Source organism: Chaetomium strumarium, assembly GCF_033439665.1.
Source record: "Chaetomium strumarium strain CBS 333.67 chromosome Unknown B0T15scaffold_7, whole genome shotgun sequence".
NCBI lineage: Eukaryota > Fungi > Ascomycota > Sordariomycetes > Sordariales > Chaetomiaceae > Chaetomium > Chaetomium strumarium.
Genome location: NW_026944435.1, coordinates 2,413,515 through 2,437,483, shown reverse-complemented (window position 1 = coordinate 2,437,483; position 23,969 = coordinate 2,413,515). Strand labels below are relative to the sequence as shown.

The following is a 23,969-nucleotide window of genomic DNA, read 5'->3' as shown; positions in this document are numbered from 1 at the left end:
GGCTTCTGGAAGCCTCAACTTCCAGCGAGCAAGCGGTGCCTCCAACTTATATACCTCATCGCGATGGAAGCGATGCCTTGTTTTCTTCCTTGCTTGCTCGGCGTCACTTCGGTCGCTGTTCTCTGGTTCGCGCGCAGGGCACGACACGAAGTAACCACGATCGGCCTTGTACAATCTATAGCATCTGCCGAAACCCGATCCGGTTGTCGGGGTATAGTACGGGTTTCCGATGTGACTACAACTCAAGATCCATCCTCCACCTAGGAAGATGCGACTGGCGGGATGATTGTGATTTAAAGTCTGGCAGACTGGGGTCGCAGTGATTGGAACCCAGGAACCGGAACAGTCGCCTCCCGGGAGAAGTTGCCGCTGTAGCGTTCGGCTAAACCTGTATTGTCCGTGTGTAGATCTTGGGCGATGAACGTCACGATGGAAAACGTTGCCCGGATCCATGGCGGCTTATGTATTTAGGTGTATTATAATCGTGAAGGTTATAGGGTTGAATGCGGCTAGTCCCTCCAGAATTGTTGTGGGCGGGGTGACATTGGGGTAAGCGAAGTGGAATTGTCTACAGGCCATGGCCGTACATGCATTACGGACGTTAAGCTATAAGCACTCGTGCACGAATGAGAAGTATTTCATCAACTGAGCATGACGGACGGTACATGACTTGGCGGTTCAACAATGTATGTTCTTACACCACGGCCCAGCAGCTATAAGCCTTTTTCCCCCATGCCTGGATCTGGGGAAGTCGTCCCATGCCTGCATGGGATTTGGTTGATCTCTGGCGGGGTCACCTGAATGAGAATTTGATGTTGATTTGAAGAGATCGGACTTGAATGGTTTTCAGAGAGGGAAAGGAAAAGAAGAGAATGGAAGAAGGAGAAAAGAAAGAGAGAGGGGGAACGGTAGTCCGAGGTGCTTCTGGCGGTAGTAGGAATTGCCATAAGACATTCGGCGAAACGGTCAAGGCCATCAAGCCATCAAGTATGGCGAGTATCATTGCCACCTGGTGCGACGCATTAGTCTGATTCAACCCTACCCTCCATCACCCTCTCCACGCCCTGGAGCTCGTCCCCTTCCGCCTACTCCACTGGTGCCCTCGACCACCGCCCTCCCTCCTCTTCTCCTCCAGCAGCCTCTCGCTCAACTGCTTGTACACAAACGCGTTCTGGCCATGGTACCTGATCCCATGATCCGAATCCGCAAAGAAGGTAACCGCCAACCTGTCCGGCCCGACGCCGGCACCCATCAGCAGATCCGCCAGCGCCGCCGAGTTCTGAAAATGCACATTATCATCCCCCGTGCCATGCTGCAGCGAGAACTTGCCCCTTAGCCCCTTAAACCCATCCGCCCGCCTCACCGCAGAAGCATTATACCCGACCTCGTTCCCCTCCAAACCCTTCATATACCGCTCGGTATACACACTATCATACAACCTCCAATCCGCCACCGGCGCGGTAGCAATCCCGAACGCGATTGCCGGATCCCCTACCTCCACTACCTTGGCCGTTAAATACCCGCCATAGCTCCATCCCCAGATCCCAACCCTCTCCTTATCCACCCATTCAACACCAGTCTCACTCGTCGTCATCAGCCACTTCGCAGCCCAGATCTGGTCCTGCGCCTCCAGCTCGCCCAACCGCCCCGCCACAGCCGCGCGAAAGGCCCGCCCGCGGAACCCGGTCCCGCGGTTGTCGACCGTCAGCGTGGCATACTCCAGCTCCGGGTCCGACGCGATGTAGGCGTTCCAGTCCAGCGGCTGGAAGGCCTTGGTGACTTCCTGCGCGCCGGGCCCGCCGTAGGGGGTTAGCAGGACCGGGTATTTCTTCTTCTTGCCCTTGGATTTCTTGGATGGGTCGTCAAAGTTGAAATTGGCTGGGAGGCGGAGCATGGCGGAGAGGGTGGCGCCCGGAACGGAGGGGTGGGGCAAGTCAAGGTAGGTGATGTTGGGGAGGCGGTAGGCTTGGAGGGCGGCGTGGAGGGCGGCGTTGGAGTTGATGGTGCGGATCGGGGAGGCAGGGTTGGTGATGGAGTAGAGTTCTTGGTAGGGCACGTCCGGGCCGGCGTAGCGCAGGATGTAGAAGCCGGCGTGGGCGGAGAAGGAGGCGGCCCAGACTGCTGGGATGGAGGGGTCGACTAGTGGGGTTTTGGTGCCGGTTAGGTAAGAGACGCTATAGAGGTGCCGCTCGGTGGGGTGGTGCTCGGTGGAGGTGTAGTACACTAGGCCGCGGGCGGTGTCGACCTTGGCGATCGAGGCTACCTCCCAATCTCCCGATGTTAGGGTGATGTTGGTCTTGCCGTCGAGGGAGAAGAGGTAGAGATGGTTCCAGCCGGAAATGTCCGACATGTCGAGGTAGTACCTGTCCTTCTTGTTGTGGTCTTTGTCACCGCGTGTCCCAGCCTTGGACTTGAGGGGGCCGATGTAGGTGATGGCCAGGTTATTGTCGAGCCAGCCGTCGGATCCGTCCCTCTCGCGGGTGACGGTCGAGCCTTGCGTTTCTGTGTCGACAAGCACGAGCTTCTCGTGGTCTTGGATGCGGTTGAAGGCCCGGTAGATCAGCTTGTCGTGGCCCTCTGTCACCCAAGCAACCTCTCCAATGATCAGGTCGTCCGCCGGCCAGGCATCGATGGACAGCTGGGCGGATGACCGCGCCGCAACGTCAAGGAGATGTAGAGACACGGTGGGATTCTTGGTGCCGACCTTCGGATATCGGAGCTTCAGCTCACGTGGGTACGGCGGCGGAACCGGCTGGTTGTTCATGTAGTAGGGGACGGTGAACGTCTCGACGCCCGTCTCGTTGAAGCTGAGAAAGGCGACGTACGCGCCGTCGGGCGAGTACCAGAGTGCGGAGTTGGAGCCGAACACTTCCTCCTCATAGACCCAGTCCGGCACGCCGTTGAACATATCCGGGCCGCCGTTGGTCGTGATCTGGCTCGTCGTCCCATTCTCCCAGATAAACAGGTTGCTCCCCTGGACGAAGGCGATCTGCGAGGACGAGGCGGGATTCCACGTGGCGAACTGGATGTCGGCCTTGGAGTCCTTTACCAGGGACTCCGTCTGTCCCGTTGCAACATCCTGGACCAAATAGTTTGCAAAGTAGCTGTGCCGGTACTGCTTGGTGTAATTGACGGCCCATAAGATCTTGGACTGGTCGGTCGAGATCTTGTAGTCCCAGTAGCCGGCCGGGATCATGTCGGCCGACAAGAATGTGGTTCTGTTACCACTGACGACATTTTCAAAGACAAGGGACCCGTCGTCGGCCTTGGTGATGAAGTCGCCGTCGTGCTGAGATTTGACCCATGTGACAGACGTGGTCGACACGGACAGCTCACCGCCGGTGGTGACGTTGTAAGTGAGAAGCTTAGTGCCATTGCCGGTAGGTTGGTGAGGATATCGGGGAGGCTCAATGGCCTTGACGACTGCCGCCGCCGCGAGGCAGACTGAGAGAAAGTTTCGCATCCTGACCCCAACTGTCAACCTCGAGCGTGGAGGTTGCTGAGGGGGAGCGAGGTGCGGTTGCACGACGGGTACCGGTGATTTTATGATCACCTCGATATGCGATCGCCAATCGCATGCCCGGATTGGAAAGCCGGGTATTCACCCGGGCCCGGCAGGTGTAGAGTGCCCAGCGCCGTGGCATTGTACAGAACTGCCCAAAGCGGAAGGTGGTGATACCGAGTGGAGGCGCCAAGGTGTCGAACTGCATTGTTCCTCGAAGCGAGGACACAATCTCGTGGCATCAGAAGCGGGTGAAACGTCGTGTTGGCCTGACAGGCTGGCATCCGTCAGTTTACTGCGACAAGCCAAAGCCTTCCTTCTGGAACAAAATAATGATAGAATGCTGTGTCGAAGCAAACTACCATGCAGGGTGACAAAAGACGGCCGCGACAACTAAACGCAAGTATCGTTCCTCAAAATAGTATCATGACGCTCGTATATGGGAAGTTACTTAACAGTGGTTAATCATATGGCCCTAAATGGCTACCGTGTGTGGGTCTTTGAAGGATGCTGACTGTATGCTGTTCAGTCACCGCCAACAAATCCCAACTTCAAACCCGTCAACATCCGTCCCCAGATCAGTACTTCGTAAATCTAAACCATCTGATACACCCCTCCTACATTACCCTCCGTATCCTCAAAATACCGATAGAGCCCCGACTCGCCCTCCTTAAGCGGCTCCGCACTGCCCACCATCTTGCCCCCAGCCTTCACAATCACCTCCGCAACCCTTCCCAGATCCTCAACGAGCCAGTACAGACAGACACCGCCGGGCCCGGCAGCAGGCGTGCCCGTGCCCTCGTCCTCGGGCCGGTGCTGGAGCCCGCCGCTGAGCGCCACGCCGCCGGGCGTGAGGTCGAACAGCCGCGTCTTGGCGTGGTGGTCGGGCTGGTGGTCCTCGCGGCGGGGCGCGTCTTTGAAGGTCCAGTTGAAGACCGTGGCGTAGAAGGCTTCGGCTGGCGGGATTGGATGCCTGTGTTAGAGGGGCGTGACTTGTCTCTCAAAAATGGGGGGAAAGAACTTGAAGCTAAGAAGGAGAGGGGATGGAACATACCCCGCGACAAGTCCTTCGTGGAGATGCCGAGCCAGACAGGGCAGCCGGCTTTTGGTGGCTTCCAGTCGGACATTTTTGCTTTCGTGTGGGAGGTAACGCAGCGGTGTCGTGTTGGCTTGCTGGCAATAGAGTACCTAACTAGAAGTGACCTGCTAGTGTAATCCTTGGGAACTTGAAAGGGACAGAAACTCATCATCGACGGCGTTTCCAGCCCTTTATATCTCGAACAAAGGAGCCATCGCCGTCAACCGGCGACCGTCGCCTCCGAGCCGCAACCCCGCGCGGAGTTTGAGATGACCCGTCTTTGTTGCTCCTTCGGTGACGAGGCTTGCATAGTTCTCGCTTGGCGTGGACCTCACCGCAAAATTACGCGAATCAAACCGCGCTTGTGACGACAGTGGCGCCAGTTCTGTACGCGAGGTGCGCACGAGCTCACGTGGTCGTGAACAGAAGCTAGATCCCAGGTACGGATACTTTGTGAACGACGGGTCTGCTTACCACTTAGGCTCGGGTCAATCTAGATGAGGTCAATGTTACCTTATGTACCTTCCTCATGCTATGCACTGAGAAATACATGGCGACTGTTTGAACTGCAACTCTTGACCTCGCCAGCCAGACACACCTCCTCCGTCTGATACCCGTGGCCCGCCAACCACAGCAACATAACGCACAGCGGCACAATCAACACAATGGTTGCGATCCCGCAACCGATGACGTATATTATCAGCGAGTGACCCATATCAGCGAGTGACCCATATCAGCGAGTGACCCATATCAGCGAGTGACCCATATCAGCGAGTGACCCACGTCAAAATCTATATATAACCCTGAAAACGCAGGCTCGTCAAGAGTCACCAAACATTGGGAAAACTCTTTCTAGTTTTAAAGGTCGCTTTCCTTATGCTCGACATTAAAATAGAAGCATCAAGATATTCGCCATCTGAGCTGGGTTTCATCAGAGGACAGGTTGCTTAGGTTCTAATAGCTAGAGTTTATACCAACTAGACTTTCGCCTTAACCCACTTGCTTGAGCATAATAAACAAAGCAGTACCTTAATCTATAAGAAACAAAAAAGCTAACTCAAAAGTTATGGAGAATTTTATTTATGTTTGGTGACTCTTGACGAGCCTGTGTTTTCAGGGTTATATATGGATTTTGACGTGGGTCACTCGCTGATATGGGTCACTCGCTGATAATGTACGTTGCCCATTATTCTTGCCAAATCCCTAGGTCCTTCTTGCCTTCCGCCAAACTCACTCGAATCCTCCCAAAATTCCGCCAAAAAACATAATCCCCAAGTAATGTTCCAGTTTAACCAATCCAATAGGTGAGAGAGTTCGTAAATCATGCCGAATCGTAAATATAGGCGAGACCTTTACCGTATATGATATCAAACAAGTTTTCGAAAGACAAGGGGAAAAAAGTAAACCAAATCAATCATCGAGGTCGTAAACCAACTGACACTACAAGCGCCGGAACAAACATCGCAATCGGGACGAAGCCGCGGCTAGTGGAAAACCAGTCTCAAAAACAAAGAAAAGCGGATAATCTTTCGAAGGCTCTTTCAAACAGCCCGGGCGGATGAGGCGCGTCGGCTCCTGTTATTGGGTATCATGAAGAACATGGGGTAAGAAGTAGAAAAGTTTGTAGAATGGTCGAGTTGCTTGTTGGATGAAGAAGTCTGAACCCCCGCCAGTGCTTGAGAGAGCTGCGTTCGCGAACGGCATCTCTGAGTCGGTTTACAGCCCTGGTGACGGTCTGGGATTGGGTTCTTGTCGATGCGCTCTAGCCGGAATCCTTCCGACAGCCGCCGCCACTACTCCCGGTCGTCCCAGAGACAACTGACGTCTTCGTTCACATGGTACCACATCTGATCTGCGTCACTCCAGGACCAGTATTATTCAGCCGGGGCCGGCAGAGGTATAGTGGACCCCCCTGAGGACGTTGAGGCCTGTGCGGGAGACCCAGCCGCTGGTAGGGGCGTACTCAGGCATGGCCGCTTCTTGGTCAAGTCGTGCTTCTTGCGCGGCCGCGACTTTGACGGAGGGCTGTCTCTGTTACGCTTCGAACTGGTCTGGCTCTGTGCGGTAAAGCCAGACGTGAAGCTCGTGACAAAGCTCATGGCGGGTTCAGCGCCAAGAGGTGTGGAGTCATGGCTAGGCTCGTCGTCCTCCAGGTAGTGTGGAAGCGCCGACTCCTCGTCGACGTCCCCGGGGCCAGCGTAATCCTCCGTGCCAACAGTATGTGTTGCAAAGTCCTCGCAGTCCACGAATTCGTCGACAGTCGACTCATCATACTGCTCCGCCGCTGCAACCGTGGTTTCCGGCTCAGGCGGCGCCTGCACGCCAGACTGGCGCGCCTTAGCGTTCGCCGCCTGGATGAAGCTGTCGCGGTGCCTTTGCGCCCAGTCCCGAGCGTTTCGGAGTACCGTTGCGCCTTGAACGAATGTCTCTCGGCAGTCTGTCATGGCAAAATTTCTGAGCTTCGTCATATGGTACTCAGGCCGCTCGCCCGACGCGGCCGGCGGCGTGGTGTGGTGCGCGAATAGCTGGAGCTGGCCGGCGTAGTAGGTCGAGCTGTAAGTGTATGCATTGCCATCAAAGGCGGGCTCCTCCGCACCGTAGTTCTGCAGCGCGTGCATCGCACAGGCGCCGATGGCTCCGTCATACCCGGCTTGCCGTTTCACTACGCATGGGTCTCCATTATCTTTAGCCTACAAGAAGAAGTTCGGCGCCACCGGTCGTCGTATGTCGTTAGAGGGGATGATTAGATGGCTCAATTCGTTTCTGACTTTCTTATCGACATCACGAAAACGAGCTCCATCGTAAAAATCGGGTTTCGCATCGACTGTCTTCTTGTCAGTGATTGACTCTAAATTGTTGAACAGCACATCTCCACTGCTGGGGATGTTTATATTGCCAGTGATCACTGAAATGACTTTGCGCATCACATCTCCTTTAGAACCCAGATGCTTATGTTCGTCTTGAAAGCGTTCGAAAGCACCGTCGGAGAACTTTGACGGTGAAAGCGACGGTCTTGGCTGGTATAAATCTTCGTTTTGGTTAGGCTTCGATTTCCCGTTTAGGTAGATGTTCCTGTCATTGAGATGCTGTTCGAAGGCGTTGTTATACGCCGATGACTTCTTAGGTTTAGCGGTAGTCGCTTTCGTCGATTTCGTCGACCTCGTTCGCTGGCTTGATGATGTGGATGAGCGGTTGGAAGCCATAGTATATACAGCACCTTTCGGTTCTGGGCACTGAGACAAGAAATCAGTGTCTGGTGCCGCTCAGTATCATCACAGGCATACCCCTCGGAGATGGCGAAGATCTGGGCCGCTATATCTTGCGAAACGGGCACGATCCGTGGCATGCACTGTAGGTGCCGCAGGTCCTGGGGCAGCCCGAGCGCTGTTCCGCCGGTCAAGTTCTCGGAGCGCACGACGCGTAAGCGGAACCTTAGACAGGCTGTCCCAAAATTCCAGGGGGAAGTTCGACGGCCTATGGCGTTTGCCTCTCGACTTGATCCTCTTGTTCGGACGGTGCTCTTGCGAGAGGTCATCGGCTCGTGCTCTCTTTAGACCTTGCGCACTCGCTATAAGCAACCACTTCGCAGGTTAAGGGTCGGATCGAGGGGCAGCCGTATGGATATTCGGGTCGTGCTCAAGGGCCGGACTAAGCTGGGCATCCTGTTCACGAGTGAGGAAGTGGATATCCTTATGAACTATAAGTGCAACACCGGGATGCCGTCAGGCTCTTTTCAACCAAGGAAGAAGTGCGATGCACGAATGGAGAGGCGTTCGCTCGGCTCAAGACGCCACCATATTCGTTCCAGTGCTATGACCGCTTTCTGTGGGAGGCTAAAAAACACCCCCATCTGGAATATAAGGGTCAATAGAACCCGGACGGCTCACTCTGCGCACTAGACGACCACCGTTTTAAGCGGCCTATCGAGCTGAAGCTAGGCATGGTTGTCGTGGTCCTGGTCAACCTCGGCTTGGACACTGGGCTCTATAACGGCAGCCAGGGCATCATCGCCGGGTTCGAGCCGTACGACCCGGCCAAGGTTCTACGCAAGATCGAACGCCGAGATGACCCAGGTGCGCCGAATGGCATTGTCGGCGATCATGCCACACTTAAAGAGGCGTATATCAAACATTTCAGTGAGCAGCAGCTGCGCGATCCCCAGCGGCGCGAGAAGAAGCTGTTCTGGCCCGTCATCCGCTTCCTGAACGGTGCTACGCGCACTATCTACCCGGAGTGCCAGGTCCACGAGCTCGGCGACAAGGATCCCTACTCGCTGCTCTGCCGCACGCAGATCCCGCTCGCCGCCGCGTGGGCGTTGAGTATCCACAAGTCGCAGGGGATGACGCTGGATCGGGTGGTTGTCAACCTGTCCCGTGCGTTTGAGGAGGACCAGGTGTATATGGCGCTGTCGCGGGCGACGTCGCTGGAGGGGTTGAAGGTCGAAGGGGATCCCAAGGGTCTCGCTGTGGGCAGGGGAGGGAACGAGCAGGTCAGGCAGTTTTTGAAGGATAAGTTTGATATTTGAGGGTTAGTATAGAGATGATGCATACCACGTGGCGACTATAACGACATTCCTCTCGATAATGTGTTGCCCGGGGCATCATCTCGATGTTGTTATCATACGCCTCCCTTAACTCTGTTGCTAGAGTGGTGTTGCACGATTCGCGGTCACGGGGAACGTCGACGGTGCCAGAGTTCCGGGTCTGCCCATCTGGGGTGGATAGTTGGCGGAGGAAGTTGGGGCAGTTGCGCGTTATGATAGCGCCTAGGTAGTTGGTCCCAAAGATACAGCCGAGCATCTTGGTGAGCCGCTCGCCGACGATGCCCCACTATGGCAGCCATTCTGATCTGCAGCGCCGGATGGACCAGGATGGCGGGCGTCCACTCGACCGTGTGGATCTTGGGCATCAGCGCGCAGTTCACCAGCCGGTTGCCGTCCTTGTCCCGCGGCAGGAAGGACGACGAGATCGCTGTGTCGTCGAGCGTCAGCTTGCCGTCGGGTATAACTTGGTCGGCAGCGCCCGGGTGGCTTCCTCGCTGTAGCGGTAGATCTGCGAGCCGTCTCACCAGGGTGTGCTCTCGTCGTTGTACCCAGGACACTCGATATCCGACGGGTCGCCCACTTCGTCTGGCTTGGTGCGGAAGAGCTCCATGTGCAGGTGCGGCCACGGGTCTCGGTCCTTCGGGAGTGGGAAGTTGATCTTCTCTTCGCTCTATTGACAGTGTTGATATTCGGCTTACTCGAGGTTGCTGCGGGGGCTACCGCAGAGACTAGGACTCGCCTGCAGATGGTTGACCCAGTCGTGGGCAGCCGCAGGTCCCTAACACAGGCTCGGGGGGCTTGATGGTTGAATCGTACGGGGGGACGCAGAGATATCGCTGGGTGGACCTCTTCTTCGGAAGGGATTTTGGGAGTGGCATCATTTTGATGACACGGAACAAAAGCTACTAGTACTGAATTCCTAGGGCAACAGGAGATGAGGAGAAAAGGGTGACGTGAGGGTACAAGCGAGACAAGCGAGTCATTAACTTGAACGTCAAGTGGGATGGGGCAGTGTGAGGACGGTACAGTACTGCTACTGCTAGTAGGTACTAGTAATCAGTGGTAGAAGTGGCAAGAGGTGTGTTTTCCTGGCTGCTAAACCCCATGATGAGCAAATCATCTACTTCTTCAACAAAGCTACTCATTCTGTATTTGTTGTTCGCCTGTTCCCAAACCGCTTCATATACTGTGAGTCAATGGTAAAGGGGGGAGCGTAAACGTATGTGATGCAGTATGTACAATTGTTACATGCAATCTATTTAGATGTTTGATTCCTTTATGCTTGTGGTTTTATTTGAGACCATAACACCAGTATCAGCAGCCTTACTAAGCCCCCAAGAGGCGAAAGACGGGCACCTCTTTAAATCCTTCTTGACTCGATGTTCAACTTAATCTTGTGCTCTGGCCTGTAATCCATCAAGCGTGAGACCGGGATCCTAGCCTGTCTCACTCTTACATTTCCCCATCCCGACGCGACGTCCATCGACAAGATCGTTTGCGAGTAAGGACCAGTTTCATTTCACACAATGAATCCTCTCGCTCAGGTCTCCTCCTCGTCTCTCTCTCTGCTTCAACTCCCCACCGAGATTCTGCTTCTAATATGCGAATGTGTGTGCTACGAGACATGCAGCTACGGACGAAACCCGATCCTGAATGGCTGGGGGGCTTTGCTGCAGCTATCCAGGACGTCAAAACGGCTTCATCTGGTTGCCCGACGGATTCTCTTTCGCAAGATCACAACAATTCCGACCGAACAGGGTGTTATTAGGGGACCGCGCAGGGTGAACCTCGTCCATTTCGTAAGGACCAAAAGTGGCTCACTCTAAATCCTACCGACCAACGCTGACCTCTCAGATCCGTTCGCTTTGGGAAGCTCCGGAACTTCGGAGATCGATTCGCCACGTGGGCTTAACATACATGCACACAGCAAAAGCTAGCACTAGTAGTGGCGGCCGGGACTACGTCAAGGGCGACAGTGTCCGGAATATCTGGTTCATCTCGCGGATGGCCAGAGAGTTTCTGGGCATCACCCCAAACCCAAATACTGCTCAGCCTTGCATGGGGGACTATTGTCGTCGCAGCCCTCAGCCCATCTTCCTCCTAATGTCCATGGCCACGAACCTGACCTCGGCGGAAATCCACGTCCGGAGAGCTTGGAAGGCGGGCCATCTAGCTCGCAAGCGACGCGACGGCACCCTCAATCTGAGGGTGACTTTCCCCGGTTTGACTCGACTCGACTTAGTCGCCCATGGTACTGGTACTAGTAGTCATCACCGGAATTGGTCCTTCAAGCACGGCTTCATCAACGGTATTCTGGCGTCCACTCCGAACTTGAAGTCCCTCAGACTCAAAGGCTTTGGCCATCTGGTGCACGACGAAGGAGCTCATCTTCCTGCCCTGCCTCGCCTGGCAACTTTGCATGTGCAGGGGACCATTATGGACCCTACGAGCCTTCAACGCATCATTCGCACCGCCCCCGGCTTGAGGAGGTTTGTCTACTCCAGTCCCGGAACGCTTTGCACCCGGCATTGGGTAGAATAGACTCTCCCCCTGTTGCCCGAAAGGCTCGAGAGCCTGGCCCTCTACCTTTCTTACGAAACTGGCCCTTCCCAAAATCGTCCAATTTTTCCAAGGGATGCCTTTGTGTCCTGCCTTGGGCGCTTCTCCTCTCTAAAGGTCTTTGGGATCAATCATCGGTGGGAGCCGAGCAAGGAGCTGGTACGTGACCTGATCAGGCCTTTCCCATGCCTCGAGGGCTTGGTAATCCATATCGAACATACACCAACGGAAGACCTGGCCTATTGGTGGTTTACAGGGGCTGTATGGAGCCTCGACAGCCCAGATTCATTCCGAAGGCTCAGGCTAGTCTATGTGGGCGAACTTCCCACGTGCCCAGTCGAGCAGAGAAGGTTCTGCTGGATAGGCTTCAGAACATGGGTGGAAATCTTTCTTCGGCGAGAGATAGTACCCTCGTATGAAAGGTTTGAGTGGAACTTTCTGGATATACAGAAAGAGGTCATGGGAACCTAGGGGAGTTCTTTGTGAGGGCAGCGGATGGAAAGGGGTCACTGGGAGAATAGGAGGATGTAACTATACCTTGACGCGAACGATGCAACAGTGCAGTAAGAGCTGCTCAGATCTGTACATCGGGTGCTCACTTGCCGTGTCATACTGTAAATATCGTCGTCAGGGTGCCCCGTCATGGCAGCATGACACCCGGGGGACTCTAGGAACCAGAGACCTCTGGGTACTACACTCTTTTAAGCTAACTGAATCCGCAGAAGAATCACATTCCGCTCGCTCGTCCTACTTCAATATCTCCTATCATACCCCCTTATGAGCCTCGATGCGCCCGTCGGGGTAGCAACTTCGTTAAACGGCACGGTTTCCGTACTCCGCGTCACCACGACCGGCGTGCCCACCCCTCTCGAGACACTGGCACTCTGCTGGGCATACGGCACCGGCGACGCGCCGACCGCAACCGTCGGGCCCGGCACGACATACGTCGACTGGAGACCGGCGGTAACATTAACGAGTATACCCGGGTCATCGGCCTTGTAAAACCCCCTCGCATCAAAATCATCCATCTCAAACCCCGCGCCTCCCGCCTCGTCATCCCCCTGAACAAACAGGTTCATGCACAGCGGATAATTCTGAGCACCATTCTCCCGCTCAGCAAAATGCAGCGCAATGATCTCATGGCGGAGCACATACGCGCCCGTCTGCAACCCCCGCGGCACCGCCACCAGCCACGAGTTATTGGACGCGATGAGCACGTCCGTAGCCCACCTCTGCCCGGGCACGCCCTCTCCCTCCCCTCCATCTGTAGTATCCCCCTTCCCTGATACCGACACCTCCATAACGGGCCGGGAATCATCAATCTTCGTCCACCGCAACCCTTCCTTCCCCTTCCCCTTCATCAACCCCGTACACCCAGTCTCAGACTCACACCGCGCCAGATACGAGAGGACCGGACCGACATGGCCGACCGGCCAGCCGTTCCACTGCACGTGGATGCGGTCGCCGGCGCGCACGGGCGCGTGGGCGGGCGGCGCGGTGCCGCCGACGTGGCAGATGATGTCCGGGGTGGAGTAGTTGGCCGGGGGGACGAAGCCGTCGTCGAAGGCGGTCGTCGACCAGCCGACGTGGGAAGGTGGGTTGGCCGCCGGTTGTTGTTGTTGTTGGTTGGGCCGCGGGTCGAAGCCGTGGTAGAGCTGGCCTTCGATTATGATGTAGGCTAGGTGTGAGTGTGCTGAGGCTACAGGTAGTAATCCTAGCGAGGGGAGAAGGGGGGTTAGGAGGGTGGTTAGGAGGAGGAGGAGGGTGAGGGCTGATGGAGGAGGAGGAGGCATAGTGGTGGTGGTTGTGGTTGTGGTAAGGGATTACTCCTAGTAGTGAGGCGGCGAGGGGAAAGGGTATCCGATTCCCATGACAAGAAGGTTGAGCTTGCTTATTAAGGGACGAACTATATCCTTGATTCTCGTATAAAGTGATGGGGCGGATGTAGCAAGTCAGCAGAACTTGTCTGCGGGTGGGAAGCATTTATCCTTATTGCAAATTCCCATCGGCCCGCTCTCTCGTCCCAGAGGTGATGTTGAGACGGGGATACAAGGTCCGCATCCTTCGCCGCTGCCCGATCCCATATGAGTGAGGAGCAGACTTGTCGCTTGCTGCACGACGTGCTCGGCGCTCCTCTGTCATGCGGCTTAGCCCGGTCCCCGGGATGATGAGATGCAGCATTCAGGTTTTATTGGCGGGCTTTTATGGTTTTGGTATTGTCAGGGGAAGCGACGTCTCAATTCAGGGTATTCGAGGAGCAAGTTGCGAGCTGTTTATGGAAACCCGTCCGAGAACACGCTGTCGATCTCTTCGCTCTGCTCCGTGATCAAGAAGGGAATTTCTATGGTCGATCAGATCATCAGAGGAGAGCATGACGAGGGTTGAGGATTGCTGGACCGCACACTGCGGGATTTGACAGCTTGACTCCTCGCACTCCCGCTACACCCACTGTCGGTGTCGTCTTACCTCATGCCATTCCGGGTAAACAGAACATTCCCCCTCTAACGCGGTTCCAGAGTGTAATTGTACATACCTGCCTTGGGACTTGATTGGAGATGTGGGGTCCGTTTCATCTATCCGATGCAGGTGATCTGCCCAATTCGTCCTGTAAGCCCACCAAGGGTAAAAGCCTGAAATGAGGAACCTCAGGACATTCATTGCCTTGATTGTATGTATAATCGTTGAATAGCAATGTCTTTAGTGTTTCCCCTATACCTGTTGCGGTGCGACCACAAAGATCTTGGTGTTCAAGAATCATTGATGCTGGATTGGTCAGATATGACTTGTGAGATTCCGATACTAGCTCTGAGAGACCAGCCCGAAGCCCCTTAACTCTGAATCTAAGTTGTCCCAAGGGATTTGTTCAGACCTCTGTGCCATATCCAGGAGCACGAGGCATGTCAGGTGGAAGAAGAGCATCGGGACTCTGGGGCTCGGGCGTGATTTGACCCTCAGCTGCACGGCTAGCCGCTCTCCTTTCCATCCGTCTCCTCCAGGGCCGGTACACCAGCACCGAGCCAAGCCCAACAAGAAGGAACAGACCGCAGATGCAGCCACCGATGACATCGTAGTACTCGCCAATCTCGCTGACGCCGTCCCAGAAGCCACCCTCGGGATCAGCGACGTTCTGGACAAGCGACAGCACCTGTATGACGCCGATAAAGGCCGAGACAAACACCGTGATGCCCGTCAGCACGATCGAGTAGTACAGGATGGCGACCACATCCCTGGAAAAGGCCTTGGACGTGTAGAGGGCCATCATGAGCGCCCCGTCGGTCGTATCCAAAAGGCACATACCGGCCGTAAAAAGCGCCGGGAAGATGAGGATCACCCAGATATTCGTGCCGTTCGTAGCCTGGATGCTCGCAATCCCGAGCAACGCCACCTCAGAACTGGTGTCAAACCCCAGCCCAAACAGAAACCCCAGAGGCAGCATCTTCCACGGCCGATCGACAATCTTGAAGACCACCCGAAAGGCCCTCCCCATGAGCCCAGCACCCTCCAACTGCTGCTGCACGCCCCTCTGCCCCGTCCCCGTAGTATCATCATCATCATCATACACCGACTGGTCGGTCTCCCCTCGCCTCTGCTCCGCCAGCACAACCCTCAACCTCCGCACCAACCGCCAGAGCACCCACCCATTGCCCACACAAAGCAGTAGCAAAAAGGCCGCGGAGACACTCGTGCCAATGATGCCCCCGACACGCTGGAAATCGGCAAACCGCTCGCGCAGCGCGCCCGCCGTGGCGGCGACCACGACACACGTGATGATCACGACGCACGAGTGGCCGAGGCTGAAGAAGGTGCCGACCGCGACGGGCCGCTGGCCCGAGGCGATCAGCCTGCGCGTGGTCAGGTCGATGGCGCTGATGTGGTCGGCGTCGAGGGCGTGGCGAAGGCCGAGGGTGTAGGATAGCACCGCGGGGGAGATGAGGGTTGGGTGGAAGTCTGGATGGGATAGTTCAATACTTAGGTATCGAATGTAATAGAGAAGGGAACGGAGGGAAGGAGGAGGACGAACGTAAGACTACGCCGGCGACGGCCCAGACGATGGCGTTCACCAGCACCAGGAGGGCGATCAGCTGGAGGGCGCGGGGCGGGATGGCTGAGAGGGGGCCGGGGAGGCGCATCGTGATGATGTAGTGGAGGTGAGGGGTTGAGGATGAGACTGATGGATTTGCACGTTCAGACCCCGAGGGCAGGCGAGAGGGCGTGCAAAAATTCGATGGTCTGCGAGGTTCGATGATATTAATACCAACATCCTACCTTCCGCTGCCCGACATCGCTGAGGGCCCCAAGATCTACCCTCTTGCCCGCTTGGAGCTGTGCGGATGGGGGTTTGTTGACCCCACATCAAGCCAAGCGTTTGTGCGTCCGAAGTTGCATTGCGATAAGCCTAGGAGCCTTATCATGGGGGTTGTGATAGTGTCGCTTTTTGCCATGCGGATTAGCGTTACCTAGTGAAATCGAGTAAAACTGCACCTAGGGTGGAGTGAAGTGGTTTTGTTCTGGTACATAGTTGAATTGACTCATGTCAACAACGGAGAGCAGGTGCCGAAGGTGTTCTCTTGTTCTTCTGTGTCTGCCTGCTTGTTGGATTACACAAAGCAATCGGCTTAGATATTCTGTCAAGCATCATTAGCGCACTGAACTGCTACTACCAGTAGTGGATTAGCGCACGTACTATGGTCTTTAGTTAGACCACCTAGTAATGCAGCATCCGATTCCCGTGCCCTGAATCCTGCGTGTTGAGCGATACCTCACTCGACAAATCTCAAGTCCAGAATTCCTTCAGCCCGTCCATGAGGCCCACCGTGCCTCCCGCCCCCATCGATAGCGGAGAGGGTCTTCCCTGCGATGGATCCTATGTCTGAGGAAGAGGCTGTCTATGCTGGTGCGGCGGCATGCCTTGCTGGTGCTGATGTGATGGTGGACATTGCTGTCCTCCTCCGGTCCTCCCTGTTGGGCTTGATACCAAGAGGGAGGATGGACCGGGTTGCTAGAGATACCGTCTGATGACGAAGGGGAAGTCGAGGAGCATCTTTCCAGGTGTACTATAGTTAGTTTTTGTTTACGATTTAGATGGTTCCAACGCAAAGCTAATAATGGGCGTACCTAGCCTTGAGCGGGCACGGAGCGTGATAGATTGTCGAAACCTCATCAAGACTAGGTTGGTGAGAAGTAGTTAGCTTGATATGGTGAATTATGGATAAGGCTTCGGCACCTTCCATTGTTCGACCAGCGGAAGCGACGTGAGCCCTGTGGAACTCAAAGATGGCCATGACGCAGTCTCAGGAGGATTTCAGGGGTTCGGTGTCTAGGCTGAGGCCGAGCTTAGGGGAGACAATTGCGACGATGAGCGCGGCGGCGGAGGCGGCGGTAGCTGTAGTGGAGTTAACGATCTGCCAGAGCCTCAAAGGGAGGAGATGGCTTACAATTCAATGCATACCAGCTGGACGATGAGCCGCTTATAGGCATGGTCTGGTGTATATCCTCCAGCATGGCGTGGACCGTGTCTAGACAAAGCGAGCATATCTCCAGGTGGAGCCTCTCATGGAGCATCGAGGACGCGGTCGACTTAGAGCCTGCCGTCAATCACGTCCATCTGTGTGCCTCGGAAAGGGGGAGAAGCGAAGTAGGAAGAGCCTGAAGATTAGGAGGCGGAAGCGAATCGAGCCGCGATGCTGCTGGAAGCACTTCACCGCGTTCTCGTCGAGTCCTAGCTTAGACAGTTAGATCGGTGTCGTGATGCAGGTGCGGGCGACGAGATTCGAGAAGCTCGTCGATGCTAGAATTCACGCGGAGCACGCTGCTCGGTTCCGGGATTGAAAACTCGCTGCCCGACTGGATGATCTTGAGGAGGAATGCTTGCTGGACGGCTCGTATGTCGTCAATGACGTCGAATATCTTGGTATCGAATAGGGTAAAGTCAACCCTCGAGGAAACCCCTGCTGGTTTACGGCCATCCTCAGTAGTAGATAAGTAGGTAGTATTCCTCGTCGACAGGTAGATGGAGTGGTGTTGGGCTAAGACCGGGATAAATCATTACGACCTGCCCGAAAGTAGTGGCGAGGAGCCTGTCGCATGGGTTAAGTGCCCGCTTAGTTGGCTACTACTAAGAGCCCATAGCAGACAAACTCTGGACTGAAATGCATACTGGTCTAGTGGAACGCAGCCCCCATACCAACACGACGACGCGTTTCCTGCTCCAGCTGGTACGGACGTCTCTCGGAAGCGAGGAGCAGCCCTAGCCCAATGGCAACTCGAAGGGCAGCCCCGGAAAGAAGCCAGCAACGGTCTCCGCGCCCTGCAAAATAGAGATAGAACGACCGCAGCAAGAGCAGTTGTGCGACAGAGAGTGAAGCTGTGTCGAGGGTCTCGGCCGAGATAAGCTGCACGGATCGCTGATAGAACTCCGCGGGCCTGATACTGTCTCTTCTCAATGGGTAGGTCTTCGTTGAGAAGACACGCATTAGCGAAGACCATGTTGACGGCTGCTAGGAACAACCGATCCTCAAAGGCTTCTGCTTGGTTGCTTGGGTGTGTTGTCTGCTCCCAGACCATTCCCCGCACTGCACAGCAGGTGATTTCAGGGGTTCTCTCTAGTTCCCTCCACCATAGGGCGGACCATCTTTCATCAGGCTGTCAGATGCTGGATGACTCGTATGGTTTCCATTACAATGTCTTTCCCTCAGCCAGAAGCCCCACAAATTGCTCGATCTTCTTCTTCCGCGTCTCCTCCCGTTTGGTGGTTGCGAGCCGCCAGAGAAACGAGTACTGCTTCGTTTTCCCAAGCCCCTTGAAGAAAGTCTTGGCCTTCTTGTTGCGATCCAGCGCCGCTTGCAGGTCTGCCGGCACCTCCATCACGCTCGACGCTGAGTACGCCCTCTCCCACCGACCGTCAGCCTTCGCGGACTCGACCTCGGCTAGCCCCGGCTCGCGCATACGTCCGGCCGCGAGCAGGGCGGCGACCTTCTCGACGTTCCGCTTGGACCACATACTGTTCCTGCGCCGCGGCGTGAATCGTTGGAGGAAGTGGTCGGCGTCGTGGCTCTTCTTCTGGCCGTCGATCCAACCGAAGCACAAGGCCGTGTCGAGCGCTTCTTCGTATGTCACAGAAGGGATCGCGGACCCTTTTTTACTGATCTTCAGCCACAATCCCATCGTGTCGGCGTGGTTCGCTTCGAGCCATCTCTCCCAGGCCGCTGCATCCTCAAACAGTCGAATTGGCGCTACAACGGGAGCCGCGGAAGTGGGTGTTAGCGCGGGCGCCGATTTGGCTGCTTGCAAGGCTTTTGATGCAAGTCTATTAGTGCGCGCTGTCATCTTTCGTTCTGTTGCTCCGGGATGCAACCGATGTTGACTTGTTTGTCGTGAGAAACGCGGCAGCTTAAGGGGGTTCGCGTTGGGCGCTATTTCCGCAAAGGGTTAGGGCTGGCCGCTGCTGCCTAGAATTGCAGCCGCCAATCTCGTCATCTAGACAAACCTTAGCTGATGGACAAAAAGGATCCTGTTATTGCCTACTGAACTCTTGGTTGTCTTGACGTTAATAATGTAGCGTGCTACGGAGCTACAGTACATTGTGAAGTATCCTAAGAGTACCCGAAGACAAAAAACGATCCACCCAGGGGTCGAACCTGGAACCTCCTGATTCGTAGTCAGACGCTCTGCCATTGAGCCAGCGGACCATTTAATAGTTTTTACTGGCAGCTTACGCTTTATGAGGGAAGGTCTAGTTGAGTCTCTACTTGTCCCTCCGTTCTCCCCTTCATGCAAAAACAGCATTCGACAGCTCTCAAGTTTCATTCCGAGAAGAAGAGATAGGCTTTTCTCAAGACCAAGGATGCGGAGTTGCAGACGGCCTCCATGGGTGTGGCCTGTGCGCCTTCTCCGGCAGCCAGCGCTCAGTGCTTTTCCTCCACACCACATCACACCACATACAACTGAAGACTGATAGGCCGTCGAACCATAAAAAACACCGCGGATTTTTCGGCCTGTGAGACAAGTCGTGGAACGTGTCATTCATTGACAGCCCTCTACGAAGTACTTTCATCAGAATTCATGCACCGAGATGACTAGGCCGCCGAGGGGCGATCCCCGGTCCCTGTATCGCTCAGAGCTGCGCAACCTGCTGACCTCCCTCACCTCGGTGAGCAAGCACCGTACGCGTCCTTGTGCTTACTGAGAAAACTTCTCATGGAACACCGCCCAGGTAGAGCTAGGCCGCGATGGCAAGATCCAAGACGGAGGGCGACGATCAACTGACCATCTGAGCTCTCGGCGTTCTTTGCTCCTCGGTAACGTGGAGGACAGCATACGAGAAAGGCTTTGCATCAACTCCGCTCTCGTGCCCGCTCAAGGCTAGGTACGCCCATTATTAGCTTTGCGTTGGAACCATCTAAATCATAAACAAAACTAACTATAGTACACCTGGAAAGATGCTCCTCGACTTCCCCTTCGTCATCAGACGGTATCTCTAGGAACCCGGTCTTGCAGCCTCGCAATCAAACCAAACCGGATCTTTTCCCGGTGTCATCATCCCTTTGGTTGCTCAAGTCCCACCAAGCTGCAAGCTTGATCAAGGTTCCGGACAAGGCAAAAGATGACAGATCAGTGAAAGTGTGGTGGCAGTGCCCTCCCATCCGTTAGGTCGTACTCGTGTTTTGTGAAGAACACGGGACCAGATGACGTCGTCCTCCGTCCTCAGCCTCGATGCTCTCACCGAGCTCCTTCCAAATGGGACCGCTACAGATTGTTTGCATTGCCGTCCACGTTCCTGCATGAAGCACGTCAAGAGCCGTGGCTGCATGCACTTTCGGCTATGCGGGCTGGGAATTGGTCGCGCCTGGTTTTTGACACCGGCCTGTAACGGGCGGGCGGGCAAGGCCGGAGTTAAGGGCGGTGTTGCAACCTTGGGGCATCCGCAGCGCTGACAGTGAATCCACCAAATGCGGCGGGCCGATCTTTCGCTGCAGGCTTGGCGAGCCGATCCATCAAAGTCGAGCACGCTGCACAACTGAGCCAACAGGCGACTTGATGAGTGGCACAGCAGCGCGCGTGCTGTTCCGGTCTCCCATGTACCACCTCCCGGGGAAACTGACCGAACAGGCATTTTGTTTGTTCAGTGATACGTTTCCTTGTACAGGATGCCTCGACGAGTCGTCCAGACCGCCACAAGACCGCAGTTGTTTTGTTTGTCGCCCTTGACGGCGATAACGGTGCATGAGGACCACACACATCAGGCCTGGGCCAGTTGCTATTTTTTCCCTAGTCTCGGCTTCGCTACTGTCGGCTCCAGTCCGCTGGGTGTGCCACAGACGCCTCATAGCCAGTGGGTTGCCTCAGCTGGACTCCCCGTTTCATGTCACCCACCAACGACTGGCAAGCTGAAGCTGATGCTGGAAGTGGGACCGTGGGGAGCGGGAGCATCACAGGACCCTCACCTTTCCGGCCCTCCCCTCCACGCGACTGACCTATCAGGGTCACCAGCCCAGCTCAGCCCTGTCTGGCAGTGCTGCGTTATTGGCTTCTTCCATCCACGCCATTCGATAAGCGGCCGCGGACCGTTTTACAGTCACACCGGGGAAGAGGCGATTTCGTTGTCACCTTGGATCATGATGTGGACACCGAGGCGCCTTGTACGGGGGTGTGCGGAAGCACGAGAGCGGCTGCCAAGTACGCAAGGGTGCGGGAAGTCGACCATGGGGTAGGAAGTACGTAAGGCTCCCTCCCGCCACGGTACAGTCACCTCCCATTCTATATAGCAGGACCGGCCGCCCGCCCTTGGGTCGTCGGCCCTGTTCGTCAACCACATCGCAGACCCCGTTGTCGCGCCCAGAAACCGAGCAGAAACAGCTCCTACCTCCCAGGGCCGGTCTCAGACACGGTCTCTTGCAAGCCTTCCGACCAGTTCCACGTTGAGCGCGATATATCTCTTCACGGGCCTCGCCCTTGTCCTCGCTCACCTATTTGGCCTCCCTCTATGCCCTCATGTCTTTGACTCGTAGCAGACGACACTCCAACTGCTCTGTGTGGGATACGGCCGACTAACCTCAACATCGGACGCTGTCCGGTACCGCGCATAGCTCTCACAGTCCCGAAGCAGCGGCGCAACCCAGGGACAGCATTACCTTTGCCCTCCCGCCGCCGGAGATTGCAGAGGGACTGTGCCACTCAAACAGCCCTCCAAAAACCTCATCACTCCCCCGCATCCTGTCTAGGACTATTCACGCTGGCAAAATGTGCCTCACCAAGGTCTACTACAACACCTACTCGGACGGGGCCCAGGACATCACCGAGAAGCACTACCCCTGCGGGGGTGGCAGAGGGTGCGCCCATAACGAAGTGCGAAAGTATGACCGCAAGTTCCCCTTCACCAAGCTAGGGGACGTCAAGCCCGAGTCGTACCGGAGCCTCTCGGAGCGGCAGCCAACACCGTACTTCTCCCATGCGGCCCGCGGCGCCAAGTCCCCGTCCGTACCGGGCAGGCGCGATTCTGGCGTCTATTACGACTACAACGATCCCTATGACGGCTTCGGATACCACCACTCCTCCTCGTCCCGCCATGATCCGCGTGACCGCGACCGGCACGAGCGCGGCCGCGACCGCGGCGATCTTCGGCTCAAGAGGTCCGCCACCAACCCGCAGATCGTGTACGTAGACCGCGACGGCAAGTCCTCGTCCCGCTCCCGCTCCGGCAGCCGCGACTACTCGCGCGACATCCCGCTGGGGCTGGTCCCACTCGCGGATGAGTACGGCCGCCGCCGGCACTCATCTTCTTCGCGCTCCCGCTCGCGCGAGGGCTCCCGCGACGAGAGCGACCACCACTACTACTACCGCCGCACCGACGACCCCCACGGCTACGTGCTCATCGACGACCAAGACGAGCAGCGCCGCCGCCGCCGCCGCGAGGAGAAGCACCGCCGCCTGTCGACGTCCAGCTACACCGAGCCGTCCTCCTCCTCCTCGGCCGCGGCGGCAGCCATGGCGGCGGGCGTGGACGCGTACCAGTACATGCCGCGCCGCGCGTCGACCGTGGTGCATCGCAGCGACGGGTCCATCTCCACGTCGTCCGGCGGCGTGCCCAAGCAGCTCCGCTGGGAGGACCAGGTGCGCGCCAAGCGGGAGCGGCAGAATGCGGAGATTGCGAGCCGGGCGGCGAGCAGCCACGGCGAGGTGAAGGGCATCTTGAAGCACACGGGGGACTCGAAGGGCAAGGGACGCGAGCTGGACGATATCGCTGAGCTAAGGAGGGCGGTGGAGCGCATGGAGATCCCCAGGGGAAGGGATCGTGAGCCCAGGTCGGCGAGGGGGAATTGGGAAGGGTGGGGAGGATACGACGATTATGACTCGGGCAGGAGGAAGCGGAGCAAGGTGTATGCGGATGATCGATACAGGTACTGAGTGCGGTGAAGCAACATCACCCTAGGGAAGGATTGGATTGGCGTTGACCAGATTGGGCATATTTTCGGGAGTTTGGATACTTATTTCTTCTTATTGGGCCACGATTTAGGAGTTCGAAGGTTGAGGTTATGACACGGTGGGAGGGACATGGATGGCTCTCTGATGGCGACACTCTCTAAGGCTTATGTATCTTTTTCCTTTGTCACGTTATGACTTGATGGAATGATAACAAGTTCATGCTGCTCTCATCATCGTCATCCATCATCAGTTGCCTCCTTGGGAAGATCGAGGAGTTCACTCAGCTCATGACTTTACCCCTGAACAGCCTTCTCCTCCGCAATGCCATTGACCAAGTCCCCAGCGCTCTCAACTCAGTTCTTACCACACACACACACAACTCTACAACCACAGCAGTCTCATCTCATCTTTGCAGACCCGTCAGCAGCATCATCAAACAAGTGGCAGAGATCTCAACAATCTAGACCCCCCGCGCAGACCGCGCCCGAAACGCTGACCCGGCCCGGTCAAAACCCCTGGGACAATTGCGGCACGGCTGCCGGACATCTGTCTCGGGATCAGCCCCAACATTACGGCAATGTACAACAACGCCCATCATTTAGTATGTACCTACCGTGACGCTGTGAGAACACCCCCTCAAATCCCCACTCTGTAAGGTAACGTAAACTGTGCCTGTCGGGCCACATATGTGCCGTTGCCGGGTGTTTACAGGTCGGCCCGCCGGTCTAGGTGTGTCCCCTGCCATGTCTCAGGCTGTTGTTAACTGTTTAGTATGCCAGTCTGTTGTTCCTTTTTAGCCCAGTGCAAGGGGAAGGCATGTACTAAATACCTCTACAGAATACTGTACCTAGTCAAAAGCTGTCAGG

The 23,969-nt window shown here is 56.0% G+C and overlaps 11 protein-coding genes and 1 non-coding gene across 12 annotated transcripts; 3 read left to right on the top strand and 9 right to left on the bottom strand.

The window, feature by feature from the left end:
* Positions 1 to 630: 630 nt before the first annotated feature.
* Positions 631 to 999, bottom strand: B0T15DRAFT_543515 (uncharacterized protein). The gene has a single exon (XM_062869998.1). The coding sequence runs from the start codon at positions 945 to 947 to the stop codon at positions 714 to 716; it is 234 nt and encodes a 77-aa protein (XP_062718422.1). The 5' UTR covers positions 948 to 999; the 3' UTR covers positions 631 to 713.
* On the bottom strand, positions 1,000 to 3,556 carry B0T15DRAFT_543514 (dipeptidyl peptidase IV N-terminal region-domain-containing protein). The gene has a single exon (XM_062869997.1). The coding sequence runs from the start codon at positions 3,461 to 3,463 to the stop codon at positions 1,049 to 1,051; it is 2,415 nt and encodes an 804-aa protein (XP_062718421.1). The 5' UTR covers positions 3,464 to 3,556; the 3' UTR covers positions 1,000 to 1,048.
* A 297-nt stretch (positions 3,557 to 3,853) lies between these two features.
* Positions 3,854 to 5,018, bottom strand: B0T15DRAFT_543513 (uncharacterized protein). The gene is made up of 2 exons (XM_062869996.1): positions 4,557 to 5,018; positions 3,854 to 4,458 (listed from the first exon to the last, which is right to left on the bottom strand). Exons 1-2 carry the CDS (start codon positions 4,750 to 4,752, stop codon positions 4,097 to 4,099), a joined length of 558 nt encoding a protein of 185 aa, XP_062718420.1. The 5' UTR covers positions 4,753 to 5,018; the 3' UTR covers positions 3,854 to 4,096.
* A 1,060-nt stretch (positions 5,019 to 6,078) lies between these two features.
* On the bottom strand, positions 6,079 to 8,522 carry B0T15DRAFT_569773 (uncharacterized protein; the record flags this gene model as incomplete). The annotated part of the gene is made up of 5 exons (XM_062870815.1): positions 6,079 to 6,432; positions 6,544 to 7,263; positions 7,366 to 7,813; positions 7,865 to 8,148; positions 8,468 to 8,522. 5 exons carry the CDS (start codon positions 8,520 to 8,522, stop codon positions 6,374 to 6,376), a joined length of 1,566 nt encoding a protein of 521 aa, XP_062718419.1. The 3' UTR covers positions 6,079 to 6,373.
* A 2,127-nt stretch (positions 8,523 to 10,649) lies between these two features.
* Positions 10,650 to 11,989, top strand: B0T15DRAFT_562582 (uncharacterized protein; the record flags this gene model as incomplete). The annotated part of the gene is made up of 4 exons (XM_062870581.1): positions 10,650 to 10,731; positions 11,051 to 11,612; positions 11,688 to 11,841; positions 11,939 to 11,989. The coding sequence occupies 4 exons, from the start codon at positions 10,650 to 10,652 to the stop codon at positions 11,987 to 11,989; spliced, it is 849 nt and encodes a 282-aa protein (XP_062718418.1).
* A 376-nt stretch (positions 11,990 to 12,365) lies between these two features.
* On the bottom strand, positions 12,366 to 13,790 carry B0T15DRAFT_543510 (glycoside hydrolase family 61 protein). The gene has a single exon (XM_062869995.1). The coding sequence runs from the start codon at positions 13,473 to 13,475 to the stop codon at positions 12,435 to 12,437; it is 1,041 nt and encodes a 346-aa protein (XP_062718417.1). The 5' UTR covers positions 13,476 to 13,790; the 3' UTR covers positions 12,366 to 12,434.
* Positions 13,791 to 14,388: 598 nt separating this feature from the next.
* On the bottom strand, positions 14,389 to 16,012 carry B0T15DRAFT_311582 (high-affinity nickel-transport protein-domain-containing protein). Its single transcript, XM_062863933.1, has 2 exons — positions 15,704 to 16,012; positions 14,389 to 15,630 (listed from the first exon to the last, which is right to left on the bottom strand). Exons 1-2 carry the CDS (start codon positions 15,810 to 15,812, stop codon positions 14,546 to 14,548), a joined length of 1,194 nt encoding a protein of 397 aa, XP_062718416.1. The 5' UTR covers positions 15,813 to 16,012; the 3' UTR covers positions 14,389 to 14,545.
* A 961-nt stretch (positions 16,013 to 16,973) lies between these two features.
* On the bottom strand, positions 16,974 to 17,184 carry B0T15DRAFT_497094 (uncharacterized protein; the record flags this gene model as incomplete). The annotated part of the gene is made up of 2 exons (XM_062867241.1): positions 16,974 to 17,065; positions 17,118 to 17,184. The coding sequence occupies 2 exons, from the start codon at positions 17,182 to 17,184 to the stop codon at positions 16,974 to 16,976; spliced, it is 159 nt and encodes a 52-aa protein (XP_062718415.1).
* Positions 17,185 to 18,357: 1,173 nt separating this feature from the next.
* B0T15DRAFT_487678 (bacteriocin-protection, YdeI or OmpD-associated-domain-containing protein) lies at positions 18,358 to 19,008 on the bottom strand (the record flags this gene model as incomplete). The annotated part of the gene is made up of 1 exon (XM_062866455.1): positions 18,358 to 19,008. The coding sequence occupies one exon, from the start codon at positions 19,006 to 19,008 to the stop codon at positions 18,358 to 18,360; it is 651 nt and encodes a 216-aa protein (XP_062718414.1).
* A 290-nt stretch (positions 19,009 to 19,298) lies between these two features.
* Positions 19,299 to 19,370, bottom strand: B0T15DRAFT_t199. Its single transcript has one exon. It is a non-coding gene; the product is annotated as a tRNA-Arg (tRNA).
* Positions 19,371 to 20,722: 1,352 nt separating this feature from the next.
* On the top strand, positions 20,723 to 21,657 carry B0T15DRAFT_311515 (uncharacterized protein). The gene has a single exon (XM_062863931.1). It carries the CDS (start codon positions 20,829 to 20,831, stop codon positions 21,390 to 21,392), a length of 564 nt encoding a protein of 187 aa, XP_062718413.1. The 5' UTR covers positions 20,723 to 20,828; the 3' UTR covers positions 21,393 to 21,657.
* On the top strand, positions 21,658 to 23,203 carry B0T15DRAFT_311516 (uncharacterized protein). The gene has a single exon (XM_062863932.1). The coding sequence runs from the start codon at positions 21,922 to 21,924 to the stop codon at positions 23,083 to 23,085; it is 1,164 nt and encodes a 387-aa protein (XP_062718412.1). The 5' UTR covers positions 21,658 to 21,921; the 3' UTR covers positions 23,086 to 23,203.
* Positions 23,204 to 23,969: the final 766 nt, after the last annotated feature.

What these genes read in the sequence shown, in the direction of transcription:
- B0T15DRAFT_543515 (XM_062869998.1), bottom strand. Translation starts at nt 947, where the DNA reads ATGGCAATTCCTACTACCGCCAGAAGCACCTCGGACTACCGTTCCCCC.
- B0T15DRAFT_543514 (XM_062869997.1), bottom strand. Translation starts at nt 3,463, where the DNA reads ATGCGAAACTTTCTCTCAGTCTGCCTCGCGGCGGCGGCAGTCGTCAAG.
- B0T15DRAFT_543513 (XM_062869996.1), bottom strand. Translation starts at nt 4,752, where the DNA reads ATGATGAGTTTCTGTCCCTTTCAAGTTCCCAAGGATTACACTAGCAGG. An exon ending in CACGAAGGACTTGTCGCGGG is followed by an intron (nt 4,459 to 4,556) that starts GTATGTTCCATC and finishes CAATCCCGCCAG; the next exon opens with CCGAAGCCTTCTACGCCACG.
- B0T15DRAFT_543510 (XM_062869995.1), bottom strand. Translation starts at nt 13,475, where the DNA reads ATGCCTCCTCCTCCTCCATCAGCCCTCACCCTCCTCCTCCTCCTAACC.
- B0T15DRAFT_311582 (XM_062863933.1), bottom strand. Translation starts at nt 15,812, where the DNA reads ATGCGCCTCCCCGGCCCCCTCTCAGCCATCCCGCCCCGCGCCCTCCAG. An exon ending in CGTCGCCGGCGTAGTCTTAC is followed by an intron (nt 15,631 to 15,703) that starts GTTCGTCCTCCT and finishes TATCCCATCCAG; the next exon opens with ACTTCCACCCAACCCTCATC.
- B0T15DRAFT_311515 (XM_062863931.1), top strand. Translation starts at nt 20,829, where the DNA reads ATGCCTCGACGAGTCGTCCAGACCGCCACAAGACCGCAGTTGTTTTGT.
- B0T15DRAFT_311516 (XM_062863932.1), top strand. Translation starts at nt 21,922, where the DNA reads ATGTGCCTCACCAAGGTCTACTACAACACCTACTCGGACGGGGCCCAG.